The sequence below is a fragment of the Numida meleagris genome, chromosome 12 (genome assembly GCF_002078875.1).
Source record: "Numida meleagris isolate 19003 breed g44 Domestic line chromosome 12, NumMel1.0, whole genome shotgun sequence".
Classification (NCBI taxonomy): domain Eukaryota; kingdom Metazoa; phylum Chordata; class Aves; order Galliformes; family Numididae; genus Numida; species Numida meleagris.
The window spans coordinates 14189776-14215710 of record NC_034420.1 but is presented as its reverse complement, the minus strand read 5'-3'; the positions used below and the strand labels follow the sequence as shown (position 1 = coordinate 14215710).

Here is a 25935-nt window from a genome sequence, read left to right as displayed (position 1 = left end):
TAGCTGCTTATTTTACCCTTTCATTCTATGCACAAAAGTCACCATACTCCTATTGTTTAGAAACTCTCAGTCTCAAAATTTCTGCCTTTGGCACAATCCCAGCTATTGCTGGTAAATAACCACAGAGCAGAGTTAATTCTCAAAAATGATTTTGTAGTTCATGAATTTTCATCTTTATTTGTTTCACATTAGAGAATTTCTCTGGCACTGTAGAGTAAGAAATTGTATTAGATATTCATTGCTTTTCCATAAAACTGGTTTCTGTTAACTTATGCTAGATGAAGGAATTTTCTTTGCTGTATTCATATTTACTGTACTTTAGAACCACCCAGGATAGGCATTTGTTCCTTCATGTATTTCCCATTCTAGCCCCTTCTGGATATCAATTTATATGACTAAGCGATTGCCGTACACGAGCTTGATCTTTTCCTGCTTAGTTTATTCCTCTCAAAAGTAATCAAATATTACACAACAATCAACTACACTAGGCAGGCCCCAGATAATTTACACTTTTGTATTCTGTGTTGTGCAGATTTCTAGATGTTGTACCAACCACATGCAGTACCAGCAGCTTTTGTTCTGAATGCTTTTTGTTTGTTTGGCTCATGGCTAAAATGCCTATAACTTCCTAATTCTGGTGGTTTCTTCTGACAATAAATACTATACCTCTCAACTTTTTCTATTTTTGTCCTTAATCCAGGGATATGCTGCAGAATGCTGCTTTCCACTGTGGTATCAGGTTGACAGGGGCAAGTCCCATGGAATAGGACTGAAAATGCTCGTTTTGTAATGAAATCCATCTTTGAAAAATCTCTTATTTTTGTGTTTGTTTTTCTCAGTGCACACTAAAATTAATATAATGTGGAAACAAATCTTCCAGTGTTGATGTAGAAATGATGTTTTGCCCATGTTTCCATGGAGACAATCAGACTGTCATAAATGAACATGAAACGGCTTTTAGTTCTGCAGAATTTAGCTGCTTTAAAATGATTACATTACAAATCAGTCACATTCTGTGATGCCTTCCAAAAGTCCCCGGGTGATTTGTAAAGACAGGTAAGTATTACTATCCCCATTTTAAATGCTGGAAAAGAGAAGGTGGCTCAGAGGGAGTAACTCGCCCCAAGCCACAAAAAAGATAGGAAAAAAAGTGATAGCAACAAGAACACAACATAAGGTTGTCCTTTCCTTCCTGCCTCACTGACTGAGACAGCCACTGCACATGAGGTAATGTGCTAAGAACAAGAGTGAAGTTGGTCGTTCTTCCAGGACGCACTGTTTCAAAGACTGCTCACTGTATTGTACCTTATAAAAAATGGCCTCCTGTATTTTACATTCAATAGTTGATAATATTTGATGCCAAATTCTGTTTCACTTATCTTAGCAAATAACCAATGGAACACGTAGAGATTTTCTCATTTCCATGGCTGAACGCATTATCTAGTTCAGTGTTTAACTATGAGCATGTGGAGATAGCCAGGGTGCCTGGCTGGGAACTGCTGTACCTGAATTACACTGACATTCTGTCTGTCGACAAACAGAGCGACCTTGTCAGGCTTTCATTCCCAGCATCCCCATTATGTGCCTAGCTCTCCGTAACACTGTCTTAGTAGGCATCATTATAATTATTTCCTAAAATACTGATTCATAAAAGCAATCCTTTGATCCTTATTTTTTGTTATTTCCAGCAACAGTCAAAATTTGCTTCTGCATTACGTCTAAGAATATACTCATTAACATATATGTTATTCATGAGATCGAATGACATAAAATATGTGCTGAAGAATGATAAAATTTCATTGGTAGGAAGTGTTTCTCTAGGAAGAAGAGTTCTATATGCAGAGATATTTATTTCAATTATATTTTGTGAATTTTTTTCCACTCTCTTATTTCACAGTATTACAATGCATTATAGTTTTTAATCAAAATTGGAAGAGGGTTCAGTATCTCAGAAACTAACTATCCAAATCAAATCCTAATAAATTTTTTCCCATTATTTTATTGCTTCAGTTAAAGCATAGATTACGACTGCTTCATAGCTGTTGAGGAAGGGTTTTGTGCAATACAATGCAACTTCTCTCCCTGAGCAAATCCAAATACTTGTTTGTATTCATTTGAAATGGGAAAGGTGTGTCCTTAACTATGCATGAATAATTCAAAATATTACTTTCAAAAGAAGGTATGAACTGTTTTATTTTCAGTTGGCCTTGGAGTAAAATAATTTGTATTAAATGAAATCCCACTGAATAAATAATTTACTCCAATGTAACTATAAGTAAAAATGGTCTAGGTCAATTTGTGGAATGAATTGCATCTGATATTTCAGAGTTAATGCAGGATCGTCAACTAAACACATCTTAAGTACCCTTTTATTTGTAGTTTTCTATGATTTTGATTATTTTTATTAATTCTAAATCTTTACAGTTTATATTTTCAATATTTTCCCAGCAGCAATGAGAATTAAGTCTTACTGGCTTTTGGAGAGAGAGAAATGAAGTTCTGTTCTGGTACCAGGATCTGGGGATTGGGAATCACCCAATATCATGGGACCTGAGCTTGATCACAGATAGGGAAAATGCAGCCTCAGCATCATACAATAATAAAATATGACTTACAATTATTTCACTGGGTTTTTTCAGCTAACCAGTTCTACCAGTGTGGATATCCATGTGCTTTCTCTCTCTTGGCCTCACATTCATCTGCTAGAAAATTGAAAGTATGAGCAAGCATCTTTTGGTCCAGGAGAGGTACAGGTGTGCTTGGAGGGACCAGAGAGTGGTGCTATTCATTAATAGCTTTCCTACAGAAACAGCTATGCCTGTTTTGGCAGAGCAGTGAAAAGCTGGTAGGGTGGAGAGCATTTAGAGTGAGTAGCAGGATGCCTGGTTTTTGAGATGCTAGGCTGCATCGTTATACAGTATCTTTGTAAAGCAAGAAGAGAGCTGAGGCTGACCAAAGGAAACAGCCATGCTTTTAATTCTGCTCCTATGCTGAGTTTCCACTATTATAGAACTGAGTCCTCCCTGCAAGGCAGAAGCAGAGGTTTTTCATTTTCTCATGTTCTACCAATGAAAGATTAGAACAATCTTCTGAAGCTCCCCAGTGCTATCCCAGGAAGCTTGACGCTGCATCACTCCAGGGGTTCTTGGGACACCGAGACAAAATCCATAGATCTCCTGTCATTAAACATCTACAGAAGCTCCATGAGCCCCTAAGAATGGGGTTATTTTTGTACCCTTAGTACTTCCTGGAATTAAAAATTGAATGGAATGTCTGACTGTCCTTCTGTCTCTGCTTTTTTTAGGTCTGTTTTGTCTTCACATTATGCAGAAACACACACTCTCATCTCTGACTCAGCCAAGCAAAAATCAGCATACAGGAAAAGGTCTTAGAACTTAGAGCGATGTTATGGCACCCATGTCAGGTTATACTTTATCGAACCAGTGTGAGTGGTCTCTACTTGCTTGTTGGTTGAACCTGTGCCCTAGAGGCTGGAGAGTTTCTTGTACAAAGTGCACCCGGTGATAGCTGGAAAACAGAACAAGTGTGTAGCTGGTTTTGACAGCTTCTTTTTCAGGTTTTTTTTTCATGTTCCAAAGAAGGTGTTGGAAAGATAAATGTATTAGCTAAACATGCCTAAGTATGTGAAATATTAAAAACTTGCCCCAGTGTAGAGAAATATTTGAGATATATTTGCAGTATATTGAGATATAAATCATAACTATTCATTGCCAGAAATCAAACCAGGAGCTTCTTGTTTATGATTCTTTAGAAAATGTATTTTGGCCTTTATTAGTCTCACACGTCTCTTTACTACTTACTTACCAAATACCTATGTTGATGCTTGTGACTGATCATTATATCCACCAATGGAAGCACATTTCTTGTCTCACAGTTTTATCTTTTTCCTTCTTTTCTTCACTTATTTTCACATCATCAGACTTCTATATATTTTTCAAGGAATTTGCACTTCTCAGGTTCTTATCTTTGCTTTGGAAAGGAAATCTGTAGAGTCCTTTAGAGTACCTTTTGACCTGCACGGCCCTTACAAATGTCAAAAGAAATTATATGTCAGTTATACGGAAAGATTTTTGAAAGTGCTTGTAAAAATGAAAATAGATGTTTTTGTCCGCTATACCAACATCTTCAGCCGCTCCTGTATTAGAGTACTCCAAGCCAAAACCATACAAAAATACTATGCAGTAACGACAGTTTAGGATGTTACTGTTTAACTGCTTTGAGAAATCTTATTTACTGAAAATAACTCACATACATGTTTGAAACATGCAGGCCCACGGTAATTAATTTTCAACTGAATTGATTTATGTATGCAAATTGCTCTGAGTAATTACATGGAGAGAGAGCATGAAAGAGAGAAAGAGGGGCTTAAATATCTGAACGTTAATTGAAGACATGTTCTCCCCTAGAGGTGGGGGGAGGGTTAACACCAGTTTTCTTTCTAATTGAAGCACACTGATTTATGCCAAGATTTGCAGAAGCAGAATTTAAAAATTGATAATCACTTGCAATTGATGGTGGAGGGTTCATATTCTATTATTAAATCACACTTTTTAAGACTAGAATTATTACCATTACCAGTTCTGTGAAGAAATGTTACACTCAGCTCCAATAAACAAGGTTGTCTTAAGCTACTCACTGTGGCCACTTTAACCTGTTAAATAGGAAAATATTATTTCTACAAGGTCATAGGCAGAAAAAAGCACAAGGTCATCATCTACTTTAAAGCTGAACAGAAGGTTAATCTATGGAACAGCTGAAATGTTAAAATCAAAACTTCTTTTAGCCATATGTTAGCTATCATGTGTTGAAAACATGCTGATTTCCAAGCAAAAGTCAAGGGCAAAGGTTGTAGAGTTTTTTTATTAATAAATGCTTATGCTGGCTGCATGGATTCTTGCGTGTTAGCTATATGATGGTTTCTGTGGAGAATATAGTAATTCCTGCACGTCACTGCTTAGCTGCTTCAATTACTTCTTTGCTAGAAACACGATACTGATTTGAAACTTTTCCTCTTGGATCTGAAGTTCACCATTAGCTTCATGCAGTGCAGGGAGGAAGCGAGGTGAGGGTCAGCCTTCCTCCCTGCCCAGACCAGCTGTCCTCCACAGCATTCTCACTCCCAGACCCTAGCTGCTGACTTGTACACCTAGCTGGAATCAGTTAATACATAACAATATCGGAATACACACCTGTAATGTAACGCATCATTTAATTGAAAGGCTTTGTTTTATTATCAGCCTCTTTTGTCTTACAATATGCCCCAGGATCTCTGCATTGAAGACAGCAGGTCCCATTTTCCAGTTCATCATACCTTTCTCAACAGATGTTCTTCTCATATACTGAGAACGGTTTCAAGGGGATTTCATAAAAGAAACTGCTTTTGACATTTCATTACGCAGAAGTATTTTTGTCATTGAGTGATGATAGTACTTATTGGTAGGCAATTTTGAAAACAAAAAAACCAATATTTACATAATGCCGTTCCTTTTTGATTGTGTAGTTTGTTTCAGCTCCACTAAACAGCTATGAGTTTCAAATTATTCTCTTCCCCCAAACAAATGGTCATAAAAACAAAATCAAGCTCATAAATCTTGCTGTGAACGAGTTGTACAGTTTCTGCAGCATTGCACATCCATTGCTGTAACGCTCTGAGAGTATTTATTTGTTATCACCCTTTTAAAGTCAAATGTGTGAAAAATAAATTTATTGTGATTAACACGTGACCCGCAGCTACAGCATAGCCTTAAACAGCAACTTCTCCCTGTACTGCCGTTATCTGAACTAAGGAGTTTCCTCCAAGTCATAAGTCTTCTTTTATAGTGGTAATATATACAAATAAGAAATGCAATAGAAAAGTATCTCAAATGCTGTTGCTAGGTCCTTGTCCAACACTGATTTATGTTGCTGACTCACAGCCTCTGCTGAAGGGCACACAAAGGAGGGAGAAAAGTGTGTACAGTTCAGAGGCAAACGTCCTCTGGTCTCCTCTGTGGAAATGGCAAGGAATAGGATTTGGGATGCAACCTAGTGTTCATAGACCTTTCAGCATCAGAAAAAGCTGCCAGCGTACCATTAGGAGGTTGTTAACAATCTGATGCAATCTTTGTGTTTATTTTTTCACAGTGATTCCAATATGTCTATAATGGAACCACAGAATTTTAATATAGTTTGAAGAGATATCTCAGGTTGCTATGTCTAATTAAAAGCTTAACTTAAAAAAAAAGAAATGAAAATGCAAATCTTCTGCCTCTTAATAGCAGGAATTCTGATTCCTGCATCTTGTATAAATGGGCCTGGTACAGGTTTGGGGTCATTGTATACAGGCAAAACCTTTTCCCTTCTGCGCTGCCATCAGCTGACTTGTACAGCTACCAGACCAAGAAAGCACAATTTTCCTACATATTGTTGTAACCGCTGAAGTAGAAACTTTAGCCTGTCTAAATATTTCTTTACTTCTGCCCTTCCAGATAGGAAGAGACTTTAGGGTTCAGGATACCAAGACAGAGAAGCTCCAGAAAACACATGCTGGTAGCAGAAACATCTTGGTGTTAGAAGTGATAAATGGTAAGACTTCTGACCTAAGATAAAAAGCCAGCAGTTTTCAGAGGACGAAAAACTTTGAAAAATGTTCATACCGAGAGACATGCAGTACTGTATTTCCCTATATTTCGTCCAGCTGTCTCCTGGGATGGATACATACCCTTGGAGATCTGATGTGCAGGGATTTGGATAACATGGGAAAGATCAAGACAGGAAGCCATGGAGCCTGGACTCATAGAAAGACAGAGGGACTGAGCTGAGTTTTCATCAAAATATTTGTGTTCATGCGAAACCTTTAATTCCAATACTGTTGGACGTATTAATTGAAGTATCCCCCCAGAAAATGTTGGACCAATACCAGCTATTGTTAGGTCAGATTAACTAACCATTTCACCTTCTCCTGCAGTGTCAGCATAAAGGAAAACTGGGGAAATATTCATATAGTGCAGGTAGGCTTAAGATATTCTTGTTGTTATTGCCCACAAATCTGAGTAACTTCATGCAGACAGTAACATAGAAAAGGAATGGGGGTGATTTTTAAAGCTGATAAAATATCTATAGAACAACTTTCATTTTTTCCTCCTTCTTCATCTTTCCACTTTCATTTCATTATTTCTACTTTGGGTCTTCATTTTCAAAAATTTCATACTCGTTGCTTTAGGACACAAAGAGCTGCGACGACAAATATGGTTGTTATGTTTCATCTTATTCCCAAGGGTCTTTTCTTCTGTAGATGATGAGCATCTGCTCCTAGTCATGTAGAAATCTGATTAACAAGGCATGATCTTTGATTAGCATATTTCAGAAATTGCTTCTTATTAAGAGTTCTCTCCTTAGGGCTTGTCTTGCTAAGCAGTAGAACAGCCTTCTAAACTTACTTAACGTGTTGAGAAACTTGGCAGGCATAAATCCCTTTTTTGACCTTTTATGTTCACATAGGCCATACATTCTGTGTAAATCAAAAAAAATCTCAAGAAATAATAATCTAGATTGTGAGGTTTTTCTGCTGTCTTCTGACAAAGTCCACAGTTTTGCTTGTATTTAATAAACTTCCTTGAACTGGTTGTTTATAATGATCAATTAATTGCACTTCCATAGTGTGTTCCATTTCAGGATCTCCATGAGATTATCCATTAGGAATGAAATAATTCATTTAACACACAAGTTCTTAAAAGCCCTATTTATTCTTATTGCCAGCATTATTATTATCTTCATGTTTTAGAAGCAAGACACTGAGGTTGAGAGTTCTTATGCCTGATTTTAAAGGAGCTAGCTACTAGTATTTCCAACTACATCCTTCACCATTGCTATTCTTCAAATAACATTTGTCCTTTTGAGTGGGACAATTTTTTTAATTGCCAAACCAGCTTTTCAAGGTTAGGATGAAAATAAACATACCTACCGTATCAGCACCATGGCTGTTATTTGTAGGACTGTAGCATCCACGATGTGTCACCAGCAAAAGCAGACAACATGCATGTGCACTAATAAAGAGCAAGAACAGTGGCTAGCCAAGTTCTGCTCGTTAATGTTTTTCATACAGGTATCTGCCTCAGTCTTTAATTCAGTCTCTAGTGAGAGCTGAACTAAAAGGATTAACAATGTATGTCTCACCCGCTGCTGTTTGGGGATGTAATGTGCAGCGGATGGGGGCTGGTGGGCTGGGACTAAGATCACTGCTGCTCCTCATGTGCTAGATAAGCTGAGTTACAAAAGACACGAAAAAGCAACAGCAAAGCACTCCTGAAGAGCCTTGTCAGTCTCTGGTCTTTTAGTTGGACAAACTCTGGCTTCTCAAACACTCTATTTTTTTCATAGCAACTCACTGGGTGTTGATGGGTTCTTGTGGTACAGGACACAGATGGTCTGTTCTTCCTTGCTCACTTTTCTATCAATTTCAATGACTTTAAATAGAAAGAAAAAGAAAGAAAAAGAGGCTTTTAACACTTTTGTTTTTGCAAATTCCCCGTGCCTCTCGCCAAAAGCATTCTAAATACAAATGCACTGATGATGCTCAACTGCCCATTGAAAATGTGTGATGGGTGTTAACGTGGTAAGAGCTTGTAGCTGTGGCTGTTTAAACCAAGACAGAACAGCTGCAGCACTTCAGCAGTGCAAGAGAAACAGAAGAATTGTCTGTTTGTTGGGTATATATTTGCTGTCACATAAAGAAATTTGGTTCTTACCAAACCGAAACTTCTTGTACTTCAAGTAGTGTCCTTTAAAAGTTTCTCTGAGCATTCTGTAAGTGTGGGTAGTTCAGTTATCATAATTTGCAGTGAGATCTTTACACAGTTTCAAAAATGAAACTGAGTTGCCCAATTCAAAAAATGACCCATTATGAGGGAAGGGGGAAGGAAAATGAGTTTTAAAGACACCTTCAAGATGAACAGAAAGTTCAGTCTATGGCAAAATAATACCCAAAAAAGCTTATCTACAAATCACTTCCAGGTGAAATTTCTATGTACGGTTGTGACTTCCCTTCAGAGTATTCACATAACCATTTTTGGAGTATTTGTAATTCCTCCTGGCAGATACAACTTATTGCTGGTCTTTAGAAGCATCCTTTTGTTAGAGAATAAATTTAGATAGATAGCCTTTCAAATAGGACTTGATTGCAGAAAAGTATTTATAAGAGATTTTCCCTGGTGGGATCAGTGCTGTAATTGAAGTGGTATCCAGTACAGCACTGTATCGCTTTTCTTTTTTCCTTTGAAAGATTACCAAATCAGCAGTCATTTAAGGCAGTAGTCTATAGAAACTTGGCAGGAGCAGCTCGGTTTGCATGCAGGCAGGACAGCAAATACTGTCTGCCCTATTGAGCTTCTTTTGGGACCACAAGAATGACACAGGGCTGCTCCAGTGCCTCGTGCACAAGCATCTTCCCTCTGCAAAGGAGCAGCTCCTGCCTCCAATGAGTTCCAACTCTCTCACTTTGAGTGCTAAAAGGATAATCCTAAAACAAATCCTAATTTTACCACCTGAGTCCTCTGATACATGCTTAATACCTTCACTTATATGAGGAGAGGGAGAGTATATGTGCAGCTCCAGCAAGACTCAGTGTAATACACCATGTGCTAATTTCTTCATTGAGTGTTAAGAGAGATTTTTGTGTACAGAGAAACAAGTGAAGGAGCCCTCAGAATCTCACTGCCTCTTTTCAGAGCGTGTTCATTGTATTCAGGGGAATTGGTTCATTGCCCTAAATGGGAATTTTTGCAGGAATCTCTTGTTGGAATATGGCAGTGGGTCGTTGTGATGTTTCAATCTCCAAATAAGCTTTTCACTTAAGCAGTGTGTGTGCACATGCACGTGTTTGTGTTAATCCTTGTGTTCTGGCCGAGTGCCAGTTTGGGTATTATTTTGTGTCCTTTAAACCTCTTTTGCATTGTCATTAGGGTACAGCATTATTCACTCCTTCAAATCCACAATGGAGAAGGAGACAAAGCAGCAGTGATTGCTCCTCGAGGAATAAAGGCTTCTGGCCAAAGCTGGAATGCTACCACCAAGTGGAAGAGCATTGGGTAGAGTAGGATGGAGAATAAGGAGCAACTTTGGAGGAAGAATTTTCCTTAGGGAGCATGAACAAAGACAACTTGGACATATTTGCTCTGAAATAGAAACTCATCATGCTCACTAATCCCACTTCCAGCAGAGCTGCTGCTGATAACAGTTGTATGAAAGTCCAGGATAATTTTATTGGTATTGTTGTTACTCGTGTCTTTCATTCCATCATAACTTTTCTGTGAAATAAAGAGCATAACAAAAGATTACTGTACCAGAACGTCTTCCTGAAGTACAATGTCTAATCTTATTTTTAATGCCAAGTTATTATCAGAACACTTTTCGGTAATAAGAATCTTTAAGTATTCCATCTATACTTTTACTTACGTATCTCCATTTACCTTACGGTCTGCAAACAATGGCACATACTGCAAAGTGGCAAAGTATTTCCTCAGGCAGATATGGGAGTATTCATTCCTAACACTTGTAATCTGTCAGCCATGAGATCACTTCACATGTATTTCTAACATTTTTCCTGTGTGTTTGTTTTTTATAGCCCTTGATCCATCCAAAGATCCGTGTTTGAAGGTGAAGTGCAGCCCACATAAAGTGTGTGTCACTCATGACTATGAAACTGCCACTTGTGTAAGCCGCAAGCAGCTGGTACACAGGTAAGGGAACTGCGTTGTTTGACGGTTTTGTGGCTTCAGACACCAGAATGATGAGAACAAGCAAAATGAGAAGCAATTAAAAAGAGATTATTACAGATGCACTTTAAAAAAAATAATAATCAAGCTTCTGCTTAAATTTGGTAAGGAACCAAAAAATGATGGTGGAACTTTGCAGAGTATCTCCCTGGGAACTCACATAATTACAGAAAGCTCCACGCTTTATTATTGAATGACTGAATTGAGAGCAAATGGAATAAGTTAATATGTTAAGAGCTTTGGCCAATGTGTTCAAATTAGACACAGAACTTCACTGAGAGAAGTTATAAGTAGACAAAGAGAAGCTTACCAAGCATAAGTTGAAATATGCTACAATCAAGAATGGAGGACATGGTAAAGAAATTCAGAGGAAACAAATTAACATTGCCCATCTTCAGAAGCAGAACAAGCTGTAAGGAAACTAGGCTTGAGTATCTCCAGAGTCACTCCAAGAGCCAGAAAAACTGAGAAATAAAACCCTTCTATCTTGCCAGCAGCTGTCAAACAAAATCTGTACTGCTGTAATGAGCAAATGTGATTGGTTTGTCTGTGTATTAAGACAAACATATTGTGTTGCTTTTAGTACGTTTGAGTAAATAATTTGGGAACTTATCTCCAATTTCTTTCCCTATTTAGAAGGGAAGCAAAAATTCTCCTGTAACAGCTCACATCCCTAAATGTCATTGCCAGTTAAGGCCGCAGATCCATAACTCTTTAAGCAGAACTAAATTCAGGATGATCCGATTCCCCTCTGCCAGTACTGCATCTCATCTGATCTCACTACTACTTGGCTGAGGAAGCTAATTCAGTGGGAAAAATATATGTGTATTATCTTAGATTCACAAAACAAAGTTAATAGTGTAATGTGCATGAGACAGTACATTTAACCTTCAGTTTTCCATATGGAATGAACTCTGGAAGTATTTTAGGGGTACTGTTGTGTGCAATCCTTACATTCTGATGACATTTTTGATATTATATGGCTTACATTTTTGAGTTGAGATGGATTTAAAGTACTTGCATTAGATAGTTGTCTTCATGATATATAGATATAAATGTTGAGCCAAATGCTTTCTGAGCTGTTTTCAGTATTTGATGTCCCAGAAGTGGTCAAAATGGTGCACAGTAATGTTATAGAGGAGCAGCTAAATATCCCTCTTTTCCAGAAACTAGGCTGTGTTTCATGTGATCTCTCTATGATTCCTCCACTGCCTGCAGCTATTTCAGATAACCTTTGAGTAGCACTGTGACTATGGAGATGAATAAAAAAGTCTTGAGAACTTACTTTGAAATTTCTCCAGCAAGTTTTGTAGAACGGAAAGAACTACTGCTGAAGTGTGATAGTGGCGCATATGCTCCAAGTGTTTTTATTCTCAAAATATCCAGCCACCATTGCCTGAAGGGGTTGACATGTCAATGAGGTACATAACCAGGCCAAATTCCCTGCTATCTAACTCAGCAGAATGACACCACAGAAGATCTTCATCTTCAGTCCCACAACTTTGTGTTCTTTATTCAGTGCCTGACCTGAATACTGTTGTACATCTGCCTCCAGTCATATTTAAGGATGTGTTAATCAGGAGTAAATGCATTATAAAAGGTGGAGTTGCACCTATTTAAAATCAGCAAGTGCCTGAATACTTTAGCGCGGGTACATGTGCAAAGAACCACCAAATAACAGAGCACCATTGTGATTGCTTTGCCCATCCACTGAGCATTTGGGTGTGCACAGAAGGATTTTCCATTTCATGCATCATTATCAACTTGCTGTAGTGGCTTTACAAAGCATGTAGGCTCAGCAAAAAGCAATCATGAGAGCAACATCTTGCATTATTGCTGAGGCATCCAGACAGAACTCCACTGATTTGCATCACCTGATTAACTGGCCCACTGAATAGCTGCAGCCCAAGGAAACTGTATTTTTCCAGGCATGGTGTAGCTAACTTTGAAATCACCAGTGACAACACGATGCTATTGCTGTTTCATTTCCTTTTTGCTAGAATACATGCTTTTTAAAACCACTTCAGGAATACAGTAATAGTGTAAAAAATTGAGTTAAAGGGAGACTTGTTATTGTGTGCTGGGACCCCCGGCTACACGATGGCCATCTCAGTCCATAGGGCTTTAGGCCATAGCTCACTGCATCTGGCAGCACAAACATCACATATTTCACAAACAGTGCTGTGGCTTTGATGCCACAAAAGGTGGACCCACTGGCCCAGCTGGTTGGGCACATAGGATGGATCCACAAAGAGCAGCTCAGTGCAGGTGGATTGAGGTGGGTCTGCCCCAGGGGTGCCAAGAAGCTATCGAGGAGCCCCAAAGGCTGCCTGAGCCCTCCTGGGCAGCCTCCTCCTTCCCTCCCATCCATATATGCAGCAGACTGGGGAGAAGGCCTTTGAGATGTATTTCAAACAGATAATGGAGTTTTGACAGCACATCCTCTAAGGCGTTTACAGTACAAATTGGTGATGTCATTTAGAGAAAAGGCAAAGAAGATAAATTTGAAGGAATTCTCTTATATGCTTAATAACCCTTGGACTAATGATAGAGCTTTGCTAAATCTTTTGTGTGGATTAAAACTCCTTTCAGTTTGGACATGATCTACGAGGAAGAGTCTTTATTAGCTCAGTTTTGCACGTAATGCAGTAGTTAATATCTCTCAAAGATCTGTCATACATTTGCAGTCCTGTAAACCTTCACGCCATTCGTCTCAGCTGGTTTTGCTAGTATAGCTGCCTTTAAGAAGAGATGGCACTCTTGGGGTTTTTTGGAAAGAACAGAGTGAGCAGACAGGATAGATGAAAAACAGTGGCCATATTAACATGGCCAGGGTTTACCGCTTTGTTCAGTCCATTTAGCTGGCAATCACCAATTAGTTCATGGCTGCAGTGTATGTCACTCACAGAGCTAATCATGCAGCATTGCTGCTTCTCTGCTGCGACTTAGAAATGCAGCTATTTACTCAGTATCTCCTCAGTCCTTTTGATGCCACTGCTGCTGACAAAAGGGTCCACTATTGAGTTCTTCACTCTTTTTTCTTTTTTTTTAAGATCTGGACTAGTTCCCAGATAAAACATCTGTTCTAAATTTCACATCAAAGCCTTGTTCTGACCGACACATCAGTGTTGGCAGCTTCACTTAGCCACAACGAGCAGGCAGATCTCTCCATCTTTCTGCACAGTACCTGCTGCTGTTACTCCATTTCTGGCTAGGAAGGCCCTGTCGAAAACAAGTCCTGCAGAACATCCTCATACGTGAAACCGAGCGTTTTTTACTACTGCTGCTCTGTGTGCTAATTGTGTGCCTCAGGTTGTATCCAGAGGAGAATGCAGAAGGGAAGAAAATGAATAATTGCAGGAATTTCGGTGACCCACCTGTTTTCACAAACTGCTTGGGAATATTACGGAAAAAATCTTTGACCACAACAAGTGCACGTTTAGGTATTTCTTGGAAAGTTGTGCACGTACGTAGGAATTTTAAACAGCGCTGTTCCTTGATGTCTATACACTAGACCAACAGTTGCCCTTTAAAATGCACTAAATAGAGCCTATAAACCCTGACCCTGCTGCTTGATCTGCTCCTTGACTTGTGCTCGCCTGTATTTTCTCTTGCTTTCATGCTCTGCCAGCACTGCTAGATGCTAACGAGGTGCTGGCACCGCACCAAGCGCTCCTTTGGGGGTGATGTCTTCCTGCACTGCAAACCTGACTCCCACATTTCCTGTGGCCTGACCAAAGGGAGGGAGGGCTTGTTCCTAAGCTCGTGGCATTTAATTCTGAATGATTTATGTGGTAATGTGTATCAAAGCCTGAATGCATGAGCAATCCATATGATGTGCTGTAACAGAATCAAACCTGGGACATGATTAATTAGCTCTAGATCTACTAATAACCGGTTTGTTCCCTGTTTAGCCTCGCTGTGATTATGGCTTTTTTTTTTTCCTCTTTTCATTTTCATGCTGATTCAGAAAATAATTGCTGTTCATTTGTGTTTTAAGTACAGTTCAGGAAAAAAAAGCATTTCCCAAAGGGAACTTTAAAATGTAACATTCACATTCCTGCTAATATGTTTGTCCGTGTTAATGGTATGTGTTTTACTGGGCATTTTCTCAAACAATAAGACAGAGAACTTGGACAATAATAGGGCAGGAGTATTCTGTAGTTTATGCACAATTATTTGGCTTTCCTTTGCTCCATGGAGACTATCCAAGTAGCTTTTCTAGTAAGGTTTTATGACTTCAAAATGTTCCAAAAGCAAAGTATGACTATTTCCAGCTATTTTGCAAAACACTGCTTTTCTTTCAGTTTATGCTAAAGTGGGCCAGGAAAGGATGCATCTCACTAATAAACACCATCCTCCCCTATTTGGTTGAAACCTTGATACTTCTTAGTAAACTGGCAGATGCCAGGCAGTCCAAATTATGTAGAAAATTTAGAAATCTTGCCATAAAGAGACTGTTCTTTCAATTAATACTAAGCCCTAGGTGATGAAAAATGCAGTTATTTTCAGAGTCTCTGCAGTAGAACGCAGTACATTCATCCATCTTGGGTAGGCGGCGTGCCAGAAGATGTGTTCTGGGACACTGGAGAAACAAGGCTCCGCAGTGAGCAATCCGTAACTCTAAGGGTGAGATGTGGGACTCCTCACAGTAATTCAGGATAATATTCTCAATGATAAAATCATTACGAGGACTAAATGGTAAACGTATGCACTGGACACAGAAAACATAAATATCCAAATTATTTTTCATATCCCCAAAGCTGTTTGTTTTTTTGTTGTTGTTGTTTTTTGTTTTTTTTTAAAGTTTTGGGGTGAATTCACAGTTGCGATTTTTTTTATGAGCACCAAATAGATACTTTTGTTGATTAACATCTTCAGAATGAACAGAAGACAACTGCTTAGTCCAGAGTGAAAATAAAAGCATGTGGCTGTTCTTTTAGAAAAAATAAAACACTCTTTTCCAAATTTGTTGGATTTTTTTCCCATGTAGCAATGCAACAATATTTACTTCTGTCTGCAAATGGCTTAGGAGTGGCTAAATTTGATTTTACCTTAAAAAAAACTGTTTTCATGCAGGACATTTTAACATTTTATCCACATTTAAAGCTGCACATTGATTTTTCTAATCTACTAGTATAGATTTTTGCCTCAGAAGAAAGAGCACAGAAATATTTGATTAAACACACACTCATAAAAACCAACATACTGCATTAGGTTGTTTTCAACAAATACATTGTACTGGGGAAAATGCCAAAATTTAGTCTTCGTATTCCATGGGTACCTCTGACAGAATCTTGGAGTATTAATTTAATCTTATATGAATATAAGTTCTAGAGATGAACAGAAAGTGTTTGGGTTTTTTTCTGATTGTTTTTCTTTTTTTTTTTTCTTTTTCATAATTTGCAAATTATTTTGCGTTACTCTGTAAAGTCTTTTATTCTTTCTAATATCTAATCACTCATGGTACATGGCATGGTTTAACTGTTGCTCATGGTGTTTATCCAGAAAAATAAATGAGAATCCAGGAAAATCAAAGAGAGTGGGGCCTCTGAGGTCAGAGCAAAGTACATCTCCTAATGTGATGTGCCAGTGGTGTGCAAGTGATGTGTACAAATCTTTAGTGAAAATTTGAAAGCTTTTTGAAATATTTCATCTCTGGGCTGCCTGTCATCACAGGAATGCCTCAGCTACAGATTGAAGACCAGGGATTTTGCAGCAGAGAAGTTATAGATGTTTGAAAATCAGGAATGGTTTTCTTACATGGGCTATGTTGCCTATTAATAGGACAGAAAGCACGTGGTATGATGCACCATCAACCTACAAATGCTGAAGGGAATCACTGAAGATTAAGGGAGAACAATGTGAGAGTCTGCTATTATCCTTTATTCCCTATCACAGTTATTTTTTAAATTTTTATTGTGAAAATTTTGATTGAAGTATGAACTCCCAGAGGCTTTTCCTCCTAGACAATCTCCATCTTTAACAGCCTGGGATCCAGTCCAAGGATGCTTGAATATTGGCACAGCACTCACTAGTTTTAAAAGCACATATTACTCTACTAAACAGGATAATCTGTAAACTGTAGGTCTCATTCTCCAAGTGGTCTGTTTCTCGGTTTCAGCTGTGCCTAGGATAGATTACTTTTAACTAAAGAGACCATAGGGAGAGTCTGTGGAGGGGCTAGCTTTCATCAGTCAAGATGAAAACTCTCTTCTGAATCGTGAGGCTGACTGATTTGCTGCCAGCAGTTTCTGTGCAAAGCTCCTCCAGGTTATTATCTTCAGGAGGAAGCTGTCCACGACCTCTCCCCTTAACAGACAAAACTTCATGTACCTATTTGGCTGTTTTCCGAATTTCTCCAGCTCTTGATACACTGTTGAGTTTGGACTATTTCAACACGCATAAGTAAAGGTAAGACCTTTGAACATCAGCCAACATTTGGAAGGCATGGCTGCATATAGTGAGCTCCACTTTTCTTGACTTCAAATATTGCATTCACCTTAAAGCTGAAGACAAATGCTTCCTGAATCAAAAAGAAATAATAATAAGAAGTACTGAAAGACACAAGCATTTTCCTTGTTTTGCACCATGCATTTTGAGGTTTCCATGCATATTCAGACTTTCACAGAAAATTGCAAACCTATTGAAGTATGTTCAGGCAGAGCACAGATGTCTCCTATGGAAATCATTCAACATCTGCAAGAGGATTGTCACCAACAGCCTTTCTGCATCGCAAAGCCAATTAGCCACTCTATACTTCTCTTCGCAGAACTGTTAACTCATTGCTAGTCATGCTTTATCAGCTTTTACAGCTCATTAGAGTAGTGCAAGGTGACTGTCTCCCATTGGACATGGGAAATTTTTGAAATATATGATAGCACACAGCTTTTTTATAATGGCTTTTAGAGATGTAGACCTCATAATTGTCAGCTTTGGCAATAGAAATAGATGAACTTGTTCCTGCTATCAACAGAGGTTTTGCCTTTTTTTATTCACAGTCACCGAGCACCTGGCTGTTGAGGTGGATGTCTTACTGCTAAGGTCATTGTCTTTGACTCTTCAACTCCTGTCATACTGTGCTCTACTTTACTGTGAGGATGCTGCAAGTACAAGAGGAAATACAAGGGTCATTGAGATAATATCCTGCTGCATAGCTCCTTTTAGAACAATGTCAGAGCACTCATTAAAAACCACACCAATACCTCTGGATTCCTCTACTGTCATCAGAAAGTTATTATACTGAATAGAATAAGAAAATAACCAATTACCTTTCACACTTTAATTAACATTTGTAAATATTTTATTTTGTGCCTTCAAAGACAATGTTATTGGATGGACTGAATATTGCTTTCTGATATTCCTCCTAATAATAGTCCCTTTCAGCAGTATATAAAGACGCACCAGAAGCGACTTCTTGGTTCATTAAGTCCAATCCCTCTGCAATGGTATCATATAAACTTTTTCATTAGGCTACCAAGTTCTATCTTAAGATGAAAAGATTTATTGCCCCTCTACTCCAGCAGGAAGAATCCTTAGCATCAATCCTGATCAGACACCTGCTAATTTTTATCCTAAATTTATTCAAAGCCAGCTGAAATTTCTAGAGTTTTCCTAAGTGGTTCCTCAATATTTATTTTGAAATAATCATCTTCTCTGGTTTTGCTAGACTAAGCAAATGTTCTTTCTTTTTGCTCCTCATAAAGAGCTTCCTTATGACTGTTTTCCTCCATAACAGAGCTAATTGGGTTTGACTGCTGAGTTCAGTAAAGAAATAAAACCCAAAATTATCGCTTCATCATCTTGATATTTAAAGTCTTTACACATCCTTAGATATAATATTCCCTCTGAGTTACTGATTATTGAGATTTTATTCTTAATTTCTTAAATCAATCTCCTCTTTAACTGCCTGTTCCATTCATCCCTGCTTTAAATCTCCTTCTGTGGGCCATGTACCATATCTGCAGTTTGGAAGTCCATATTGCAGGTGGGCTTTCCACTGAGCATTCCGAATAATAATTCTGGCTTTCATGTTCCATGTATCTCTGGAGAGATATTCAGTCCAGAATTGTGTAAATTTATGTTCAATTTGATGTTTGGGATTTCTACATAGGATTTTGCATTTGTTTCACCCTGATTAGAAACATTATGTTTAATTTAAACTAAAATAAATTTCTTAGGCTCATTGCTATTATTCCTTTGCTATCCATGACGTTTGCACTCTGTACTTTGGTGGAACCTACAGTTTTCCGTACTGAGATCATAACTTCCTCTCCCACATTCTCAGTGAGGAAACTACAGAAACATTGAAGGCATCCAGGAGATCTCCAAACCCAGTGCATTTCCCTTATCACTGAATGTGGCTTGTATTTAACCTGATCTTTATGAAGTTCATTCCTGAAGAAACCCTATTCGAGAGGAATAGTTGTAATCCCAGCTAATGGCTGTTACTCTATCTTTGTTTAAAAAATTGAGTCAAATCCTATGCTTCGTGAATTCGTTAGGAATCTTTCATTGACTTTAAGGAGCCTGACACGAATCCAGATGCTTTTACTCCACAACACTGTATTGGTCTAAATTTATTTCCTTCTTTAGAGTTTTGGAGATAAGACTGACTGTTTTTGTCACTGACTACATTGTACTGTGAGATATTCATCTTGATTCCACTTCTTGCAGGATCATTCTTTTTAAGGTGACTTTCTCTACATCCAATACCCCAAATTTCTTTTCTCTATGCAACACTTTTTTTTTAGCATCATAACAAAAGGGAGGGAGCCTGAAACAAAGAGGCTATATCTAACTGAGCATTACATGTAAACTATGTATAAAATTCACTGTTTAGAGCTCTGAGATCTAACTACTACTAAACTTAAGTGTGTGATGGTATAAAATGCCTGTCTGGAAGTGAACATGAGAATAGGTTTTTGTGCAGCAGATTCATCGAGAACAAAGCTAGCAGGAAAACCTAAATATATGAATGATAAAATAAGGGCAATAGAGTGTTTGTTCTTTACTGTCTCATTGGGTTATTTTGTTGGCTGCAGAATTGGTTATATACAAACCTCTTGATGCAGCTTGTCGAGAGTTAGCATCCAAAGCTAATCTAGCCTCCAAGTGCTCTTGTTTCCCATGAAGACTTCTGAAAGTTTCAGGCTCCAAATGAGTTTTTCTAAAAATTCAGTCTGTGCTATCTGTGAGTTATCTGGAGGAAGGCTGAGCTAAAAGCTCCATCACCTCCTCCGTGGCACTTGTTTACTCCTGACTTGGACTGTCAACTATACACAGCATAAAAGACATTGGCTCTTTTGTCTGGAAAGCTCCTTGCACAGTATAGAGTGAGTAAGAAATGAAAACAGTAGTTGTATAAATGTCATCTGCTTAGCAAATGTCAAGAGATTTGCCAAGATGTGAATAATGAGCAAATACAGTTTGGTGGGACTCACTGCCTGCGTATCCTGGCCCTGTAAGAAAATGTTAGCTTTGAATATGGAGTAGCTGGGCAATTCTTAGGTTTTCAGTACTTATTCAAACAATTGTAACACATCTTCATTATTATCACTATCATTAAAATGCAAATAGGAAACTATATTCAGCTGTGGGACACAAGAGGATGGCTGTACAAGCTTTCAGCATACCTGTCATCATCAAATATGTGGTACCATATTTGACCATTGACCTTGTAGAACTTGTAGGTTTCGACTGACCTAGAGCTGTTGGCTGACTTGCTATGTTAATCCTCAAAGGACCTGAAATCTGCAGTCTTTCTGGGCTTACCATAACCCAGTATATTAAGTTTACCGTAGTCCAGTAGTTTATATTTCTTGACTTAATCTCTGTTTTCTATATGCTAAATATCTTAACCATAGAATTGCTGGAAGCAAATCTGTAATATTTAATGAATTTGTATAGCTTTACTGTTTCTCTCTGTCTTAAATCTGTTGAGTTCTCCAGTGAGTCAGAAATTATTATTTAATGTTTACAAATGACCTCAAATGCTCTGAAAATTATTCTCTATTTATACTGTAATCTGTTTACTGGGGATTCTAAATTTATTGCTGGTTTTTCTGTAGAAGCCCCAGGACATGAATGTGTTCCATGGAAAAGTCTTTTTAGTGCTAAAAAAGGCATGTTTTTGTAAGATTGGGACTGTTTGAAGCAGAAGAGTTTTATTAAAGCTTTTCTTCAATTTCCAACATCCCATTATATTGGAAAATGTATTAAATGTGCTGCATTTTAAAATCTGCCTTTTGATAAATGGCAGCATATATCCAATTGCAGCGAATATTACAAACAATATATTTTGTATGAAAATTTCAAATTAGATCTTAAAGAATGCTGCATTTCATTTGATGCTGGTCAGTTTTGTGCTTTTTACAATTGTGCCTCAAATATGATGCAGACTCAACTTTTAAACTTACCAAACACTGATCTTTATTGTTCATAAAACTTCTGTATTTTGCCATTACACCTCCGAGATTTTCCTATTATTATTTTAGAGCCTCTCAATAGTGAAAGATAGCTTTAGCAACAGGCTAAATTTCTAATGACTTAGGCCAGACTTCTTTCATGCCTCTCGCAGTGCACAGTTCATGGCTTTCCACTCTGTCAGGAAGGAGAACAGCCCATCTAAAGGTGGATGTGTTTTTTTGCAGAGATCTGCTGAATTTCACGCCTATGATCCCCCAGCATTTCAGGCACAAAATCTCCCCAGGAATGATCAAGTCATACCCATGACCACCCTCAGGAATTCATCAGCAAGTATTTTGGCTTTCATTTTTGAGTCAAAGGCTGCTTAAAACTGCTGCTAAAACCTTTTCCACATAGGTTTGCCATAGATTAGCATGGATGGAAGGTATGGATGACAGCCAAGACAAGAAGCTGAAAAAAGGTAGTCTTATGGCTTTTATCCCTTTCAAAGCCATATAGTTGAGTCTAATAGCTTACTTTGGAAAGAAACACTATATGAAAACAGTAAAAGAGAAACTTCTTGCATCAGTCATTTTCTTATTTGGTACAAGTTACGTTATCAAAATTAACTTTTAATCTATTACATCCTGCTTCTTTAATATTTCAATTTCTATCACTCTCATTAATAAGCTTATGATCACTTTCTTAGAGCTCTGCCAGAATTCATCAAGAGCTCAACCTACAGATTTTCAATTTAGTCATTTTACATCAGATTAATTCAACCAGTGAACCATGTCTGACATTATTTATGGACATGAGCCACCAAAGTACAGTCTCTTTAAAGCTCTGTATAGTGAGAGTACTAATGAAGCTGGAAATCAACCCAAAATGTTTTGCTTCTCTAAATATGTCTAGTCAGACGTTACTGTTCTGCTTATAAATTTATAATAGAAAGGCAGTGCTGTGCCATTAACTTTTTATGCAGAAAAGAGTAATACCTGAACACACTTTATATAATGCTTGTACCTCTAGATTTAGACTAGTACTTTAATATATGGCATTGTCATTCCTGTGAGCATCTTAAATATCTTAAAATGTGGGGATGGAAAAATCTTCTCAGAGTTCAGCCAGTTTTTTAGGGAGTCAAGGAAGGAAACACTCTACTAGTATGCTTTGTAATCAGGAGTTCATATCACCAGTGCAAAACTCTCTAATAATTAAAAAGAAGTTGTACCTGAACTTCAGAAGCTAATAAGGAAAAGCAAGTTCTCTTTCATTGTTTCACCTCTTCCTCTTATTCTTCCTCCCTGGAATCTGCTGTGAAAGTCAGTGCTAAATTCTCAATGCTAGTAGTCAAAAATGTTATCCCATAACAAGCCCCTTCATGGCTCCTTAACTCTAAGAAGAGTTATTGCTTCAGGACTGCAGCCCTCACGATTTGGGTTGGTGGAACTGATGGTCTGAAGGCTCTGGGCAGGCAGTCCATGAGACTGCTTATCTTTCATCAAGGGCTATATATTTGTTCTAAGCCACCTAACTGGTTACAATGTAGAGCTGTCTAAAATAAATAAGTAAATAGAAAATATGTTGTGATAGATTGTGTTACATTAATGAAGTGTAATTACCAAGAAACACTTCTGCAGAGCTCTGCTCTTAAATTGTGGAAGAGCAGGGGCACAAAGACTAGCAAGTCTGCAAATCAGTTAAGTGAGAATTATCAAGCCTCCATTTTGCTATCAGTTATTGGATTTATGTTCTCTACTTTAACAATGAAATTTTACAAGATTCAATGTAAGTAAATAAATGTTCTTTGATTGCAATTTAAAAAGCCAAAATTTCTAGCAGAATCCACGCATTTGTTTCCTACTTTAATTAGCAAATGGAGGGGGGAGGGGGAAGTGATAACTTGTACTGCAGTCAGTGTGCAACTGCCAGCTTTATGAAATGAAATACTGCAGTTAGATACAGTTCTTAGAAGTGCAATATTTATTTTTAATGAATGTGGTGCATCATGAGATGGATAGGCTCCCTTTGTTCTTGGATTAGTTCTTAATTTTGTAGAATTATCTTTACAGTCTTCACCGTCTCAGTTTGCACAGCTAAGCTCCCTGCTGAGGTGTTGGTGGTTTTTTTTTTATTTTCACATTGGCACATTTTGAGAACGTGGGAACAGAAATGGGCTTAAAATGAAAACAGCTTTTCAGCTGTAAGTATTGAGTAGACATGGTCTAGAGTTTTTCTGACAAAATGGTTTTCCTGTCAATTCAACAAAACATTTCCTCAGAATGTACAGAACAGTTTTTGACAAGAAAGTGTCTTAGCTCAGAAATGTAAGTAGGTTGGAGCAGACCTCAAATGTAGAATGTACAAGAGAGATTCAATCCTTCTTTCTCCGGTAGAGGGGTCTCCTCGTTCTTCTGATAAGTGGCTACTCGTTTATGTTTTATACCTTTCCCTCAAAGTCTGTAGTTTTTATTCCTTTCTCTCCATGTTAATTAGAGAAGGGATTTGGTCTCATTAGCCTAGGTGACTGCCCTAGTCACTGGACTGTCAAATTGGTATCTGTCCGTGCCTGACCAAATGAATATTTAATTAATTACACAAAATTAACTCAGTAGCCTGATGATAATGACATTCACCTGAGACCCAGGCTCTGCTGAGTCTGTACTGCTGTTGTTAATGGAAGAGTAAACACAATCCACTCCCAACACTTTCTATTGTACATCCTTTGAGGAGTTAGTAAAATCAGACTGATTTAATCAGTACCTCCTATCTTGATGGCATGACAAACTCATTTTATCTAAAGATTGTCAACAGATTCTGTATCATAAAGTTACCCTCAAATGATTTGAGTATTCAATTATCGTTCCTAGCTAGGGAAATAAGACATTGTTTTCTTCTATGATTATCCCAAGAGACAGAGTGTGGCTTTGCTCCTGGAAAAGTATCTGGAGACATTTTGACTCTTGTTTTCATTATTTAGAAGTGATCTAGCATTTCTTCTTTCATATGTTATTTCTCAGTGTTACAGATGAAGAACATCGGATTATGATTTCTGAAAAATGAAATTCTTTGCCTGGGTATTCACTGATCTCTGTCAAATGCCAGCTATTAAAAATAAATTCCCAGTCTCATTTATTCTCCATTTCTCAGATAATATCTTTTCTAAGTTGATATTGCAGAGCAGACATTCCCAATAGCTCACAATTAGCCTTTTCTTTATTTTCCAGGGGGGGTTGGTGGGTTGTTTTTTTTTTTTTTTTTTTTTTAGAATTATCTTTGCATACTGACAAATAGGTAATTTCTACCATTATCTCTCTTCATACTTTTCTGGGAAAAGCAAATGCTTCAGAGTGTTAAAAGGAGCTGCTGCTAGGCCTGTAACATCCATGAAAAAAAGATTGCACAAATCTTGTGAATGCCTGGGATTGTGCTCACTCTAAGAACTGTTTTTGTTTGTAAATTACCTTAATGGTACAAAGCGAAAGTCTTCTGGTTTTGTTCTGAAATAACATTTAAACTGTCACTGATGGAGACGGCAGCCTTAAAATTTCAGGTGATTTTTCTCCTCTTTCACTGGCAATGATTTTGAGCCTTCCAACTGGAAAAAACTCAAGAGGCCTCATAAAATACAAAGATTAAGTGTGCTGTAATCTTTCTCATTACATCAGTTTATTAGTATTCTTTCTTGGTGAGAAATTTTATTCTTGTTTCTTCACAAATTTGGATTTTTTTAGCATTTTTTAATCTTAATGGAAAGACTATATCTCAAAGAAAATCATATTCAGATAAATGAAAAGGTTCACTCAAATTAATACAAGTATTTTTTTTTTCAGTTAATCTTGAAGCTTGAGTTGGATTTTTCCTTTTTTAACATCTTCTGGTATACGTTAAAAGTATGTTTCTAACATTTCTAATAAAACAGTAGTCTGGATATGGTTATTTTAGAATACAAGGTCAAAATAGCTGAAAGAGAGGTATCTATAATACTTTATCTTTTTAATTGTTCCAAAAACGAGTACTGTTGATGTTTGATGGAACTTGATTTAAAAAGAAAAAAAAGAAAGAAAGAAAAAAAAGAGCGGGAGAAAGGCTCTTTGGCTCTTTCAAACCTTCGATTACTGGGCAGTAGCACACCATGCATTATGCCTCATAATCTACCTTGTCTGCACCAATACCCTGTTACTGCATGCCTTGTTATGGCTTATGCCAGTACTGTCTTTGTTGCATTCATCTGTTTTTATGTGGCTACTACAGAGAATTGTCTTGTGTCTTCCAAACATAGAAAATTTAGTAAGAACCAAGTGTCTGCACATGCTAGTTTTGTTACTGTAACTTAATAAGTATAATGTGAGGTTTTTGTTCACTTTTTAAAGAGTTAAGAAGCCAGGAGAGGAGAGTATGTTAAAAAGAGTTGAAAATGCCATTAAGAAAACAAACCTGCTCTTTTAGCATAGCATTCCGTCTCTTGCCTTGTTCAGGTGGTGACTCAACAAACTGAAGTACAGGAAACTCGTATGTCCCCTGCTTTTCCTTTCCTCTTCTCTGTATATTCTTTCTTTGTACCTTGTTGGCATTTAAATTGATGGTCCATGTTGAACAGAAAGCACACTTTGTAGTTTCATTATATAAATTAGTCTGTCCATTCTTCATTGCTGTACATTGTAATGCTCCGTGCCATTATTCCATGTAGTCATCTCGCTTTATATCTCTTTCAAGTCCTTTGACAGATTTTTCTATCTTAGCTAATCTGGTT

At 37.6% G+C, this 25935-nt stretch overlaps 1 protein-coding gene across 4 annotated transcripts in view; it reads left to right on the top strand.

Moving 5' to 3' along the window:
* SPOCK1 (SPARC/osteonectin, cwcv and kazal like domains proteoglycan 1) overlaps window positions 1–25935 on the top strand; it is a 257432-nt gene that overhangs the window by 133175 nt on the left and 98322 nt on the right. For all 4 annotated transcript variants that reach the window (XM_021410534.1, XM_021410531.1, XM_021410533.1 and 1 more), the window contains one exon: window positions 10622–10736. In XM_021410534.1, the coding sequence (XP_021266209.1) occupies window positions 10622–10736 (115 nt within the window). The remainder of the gene's footprint in view (window positions 1–10621; window positions 10737–25935) is intronic.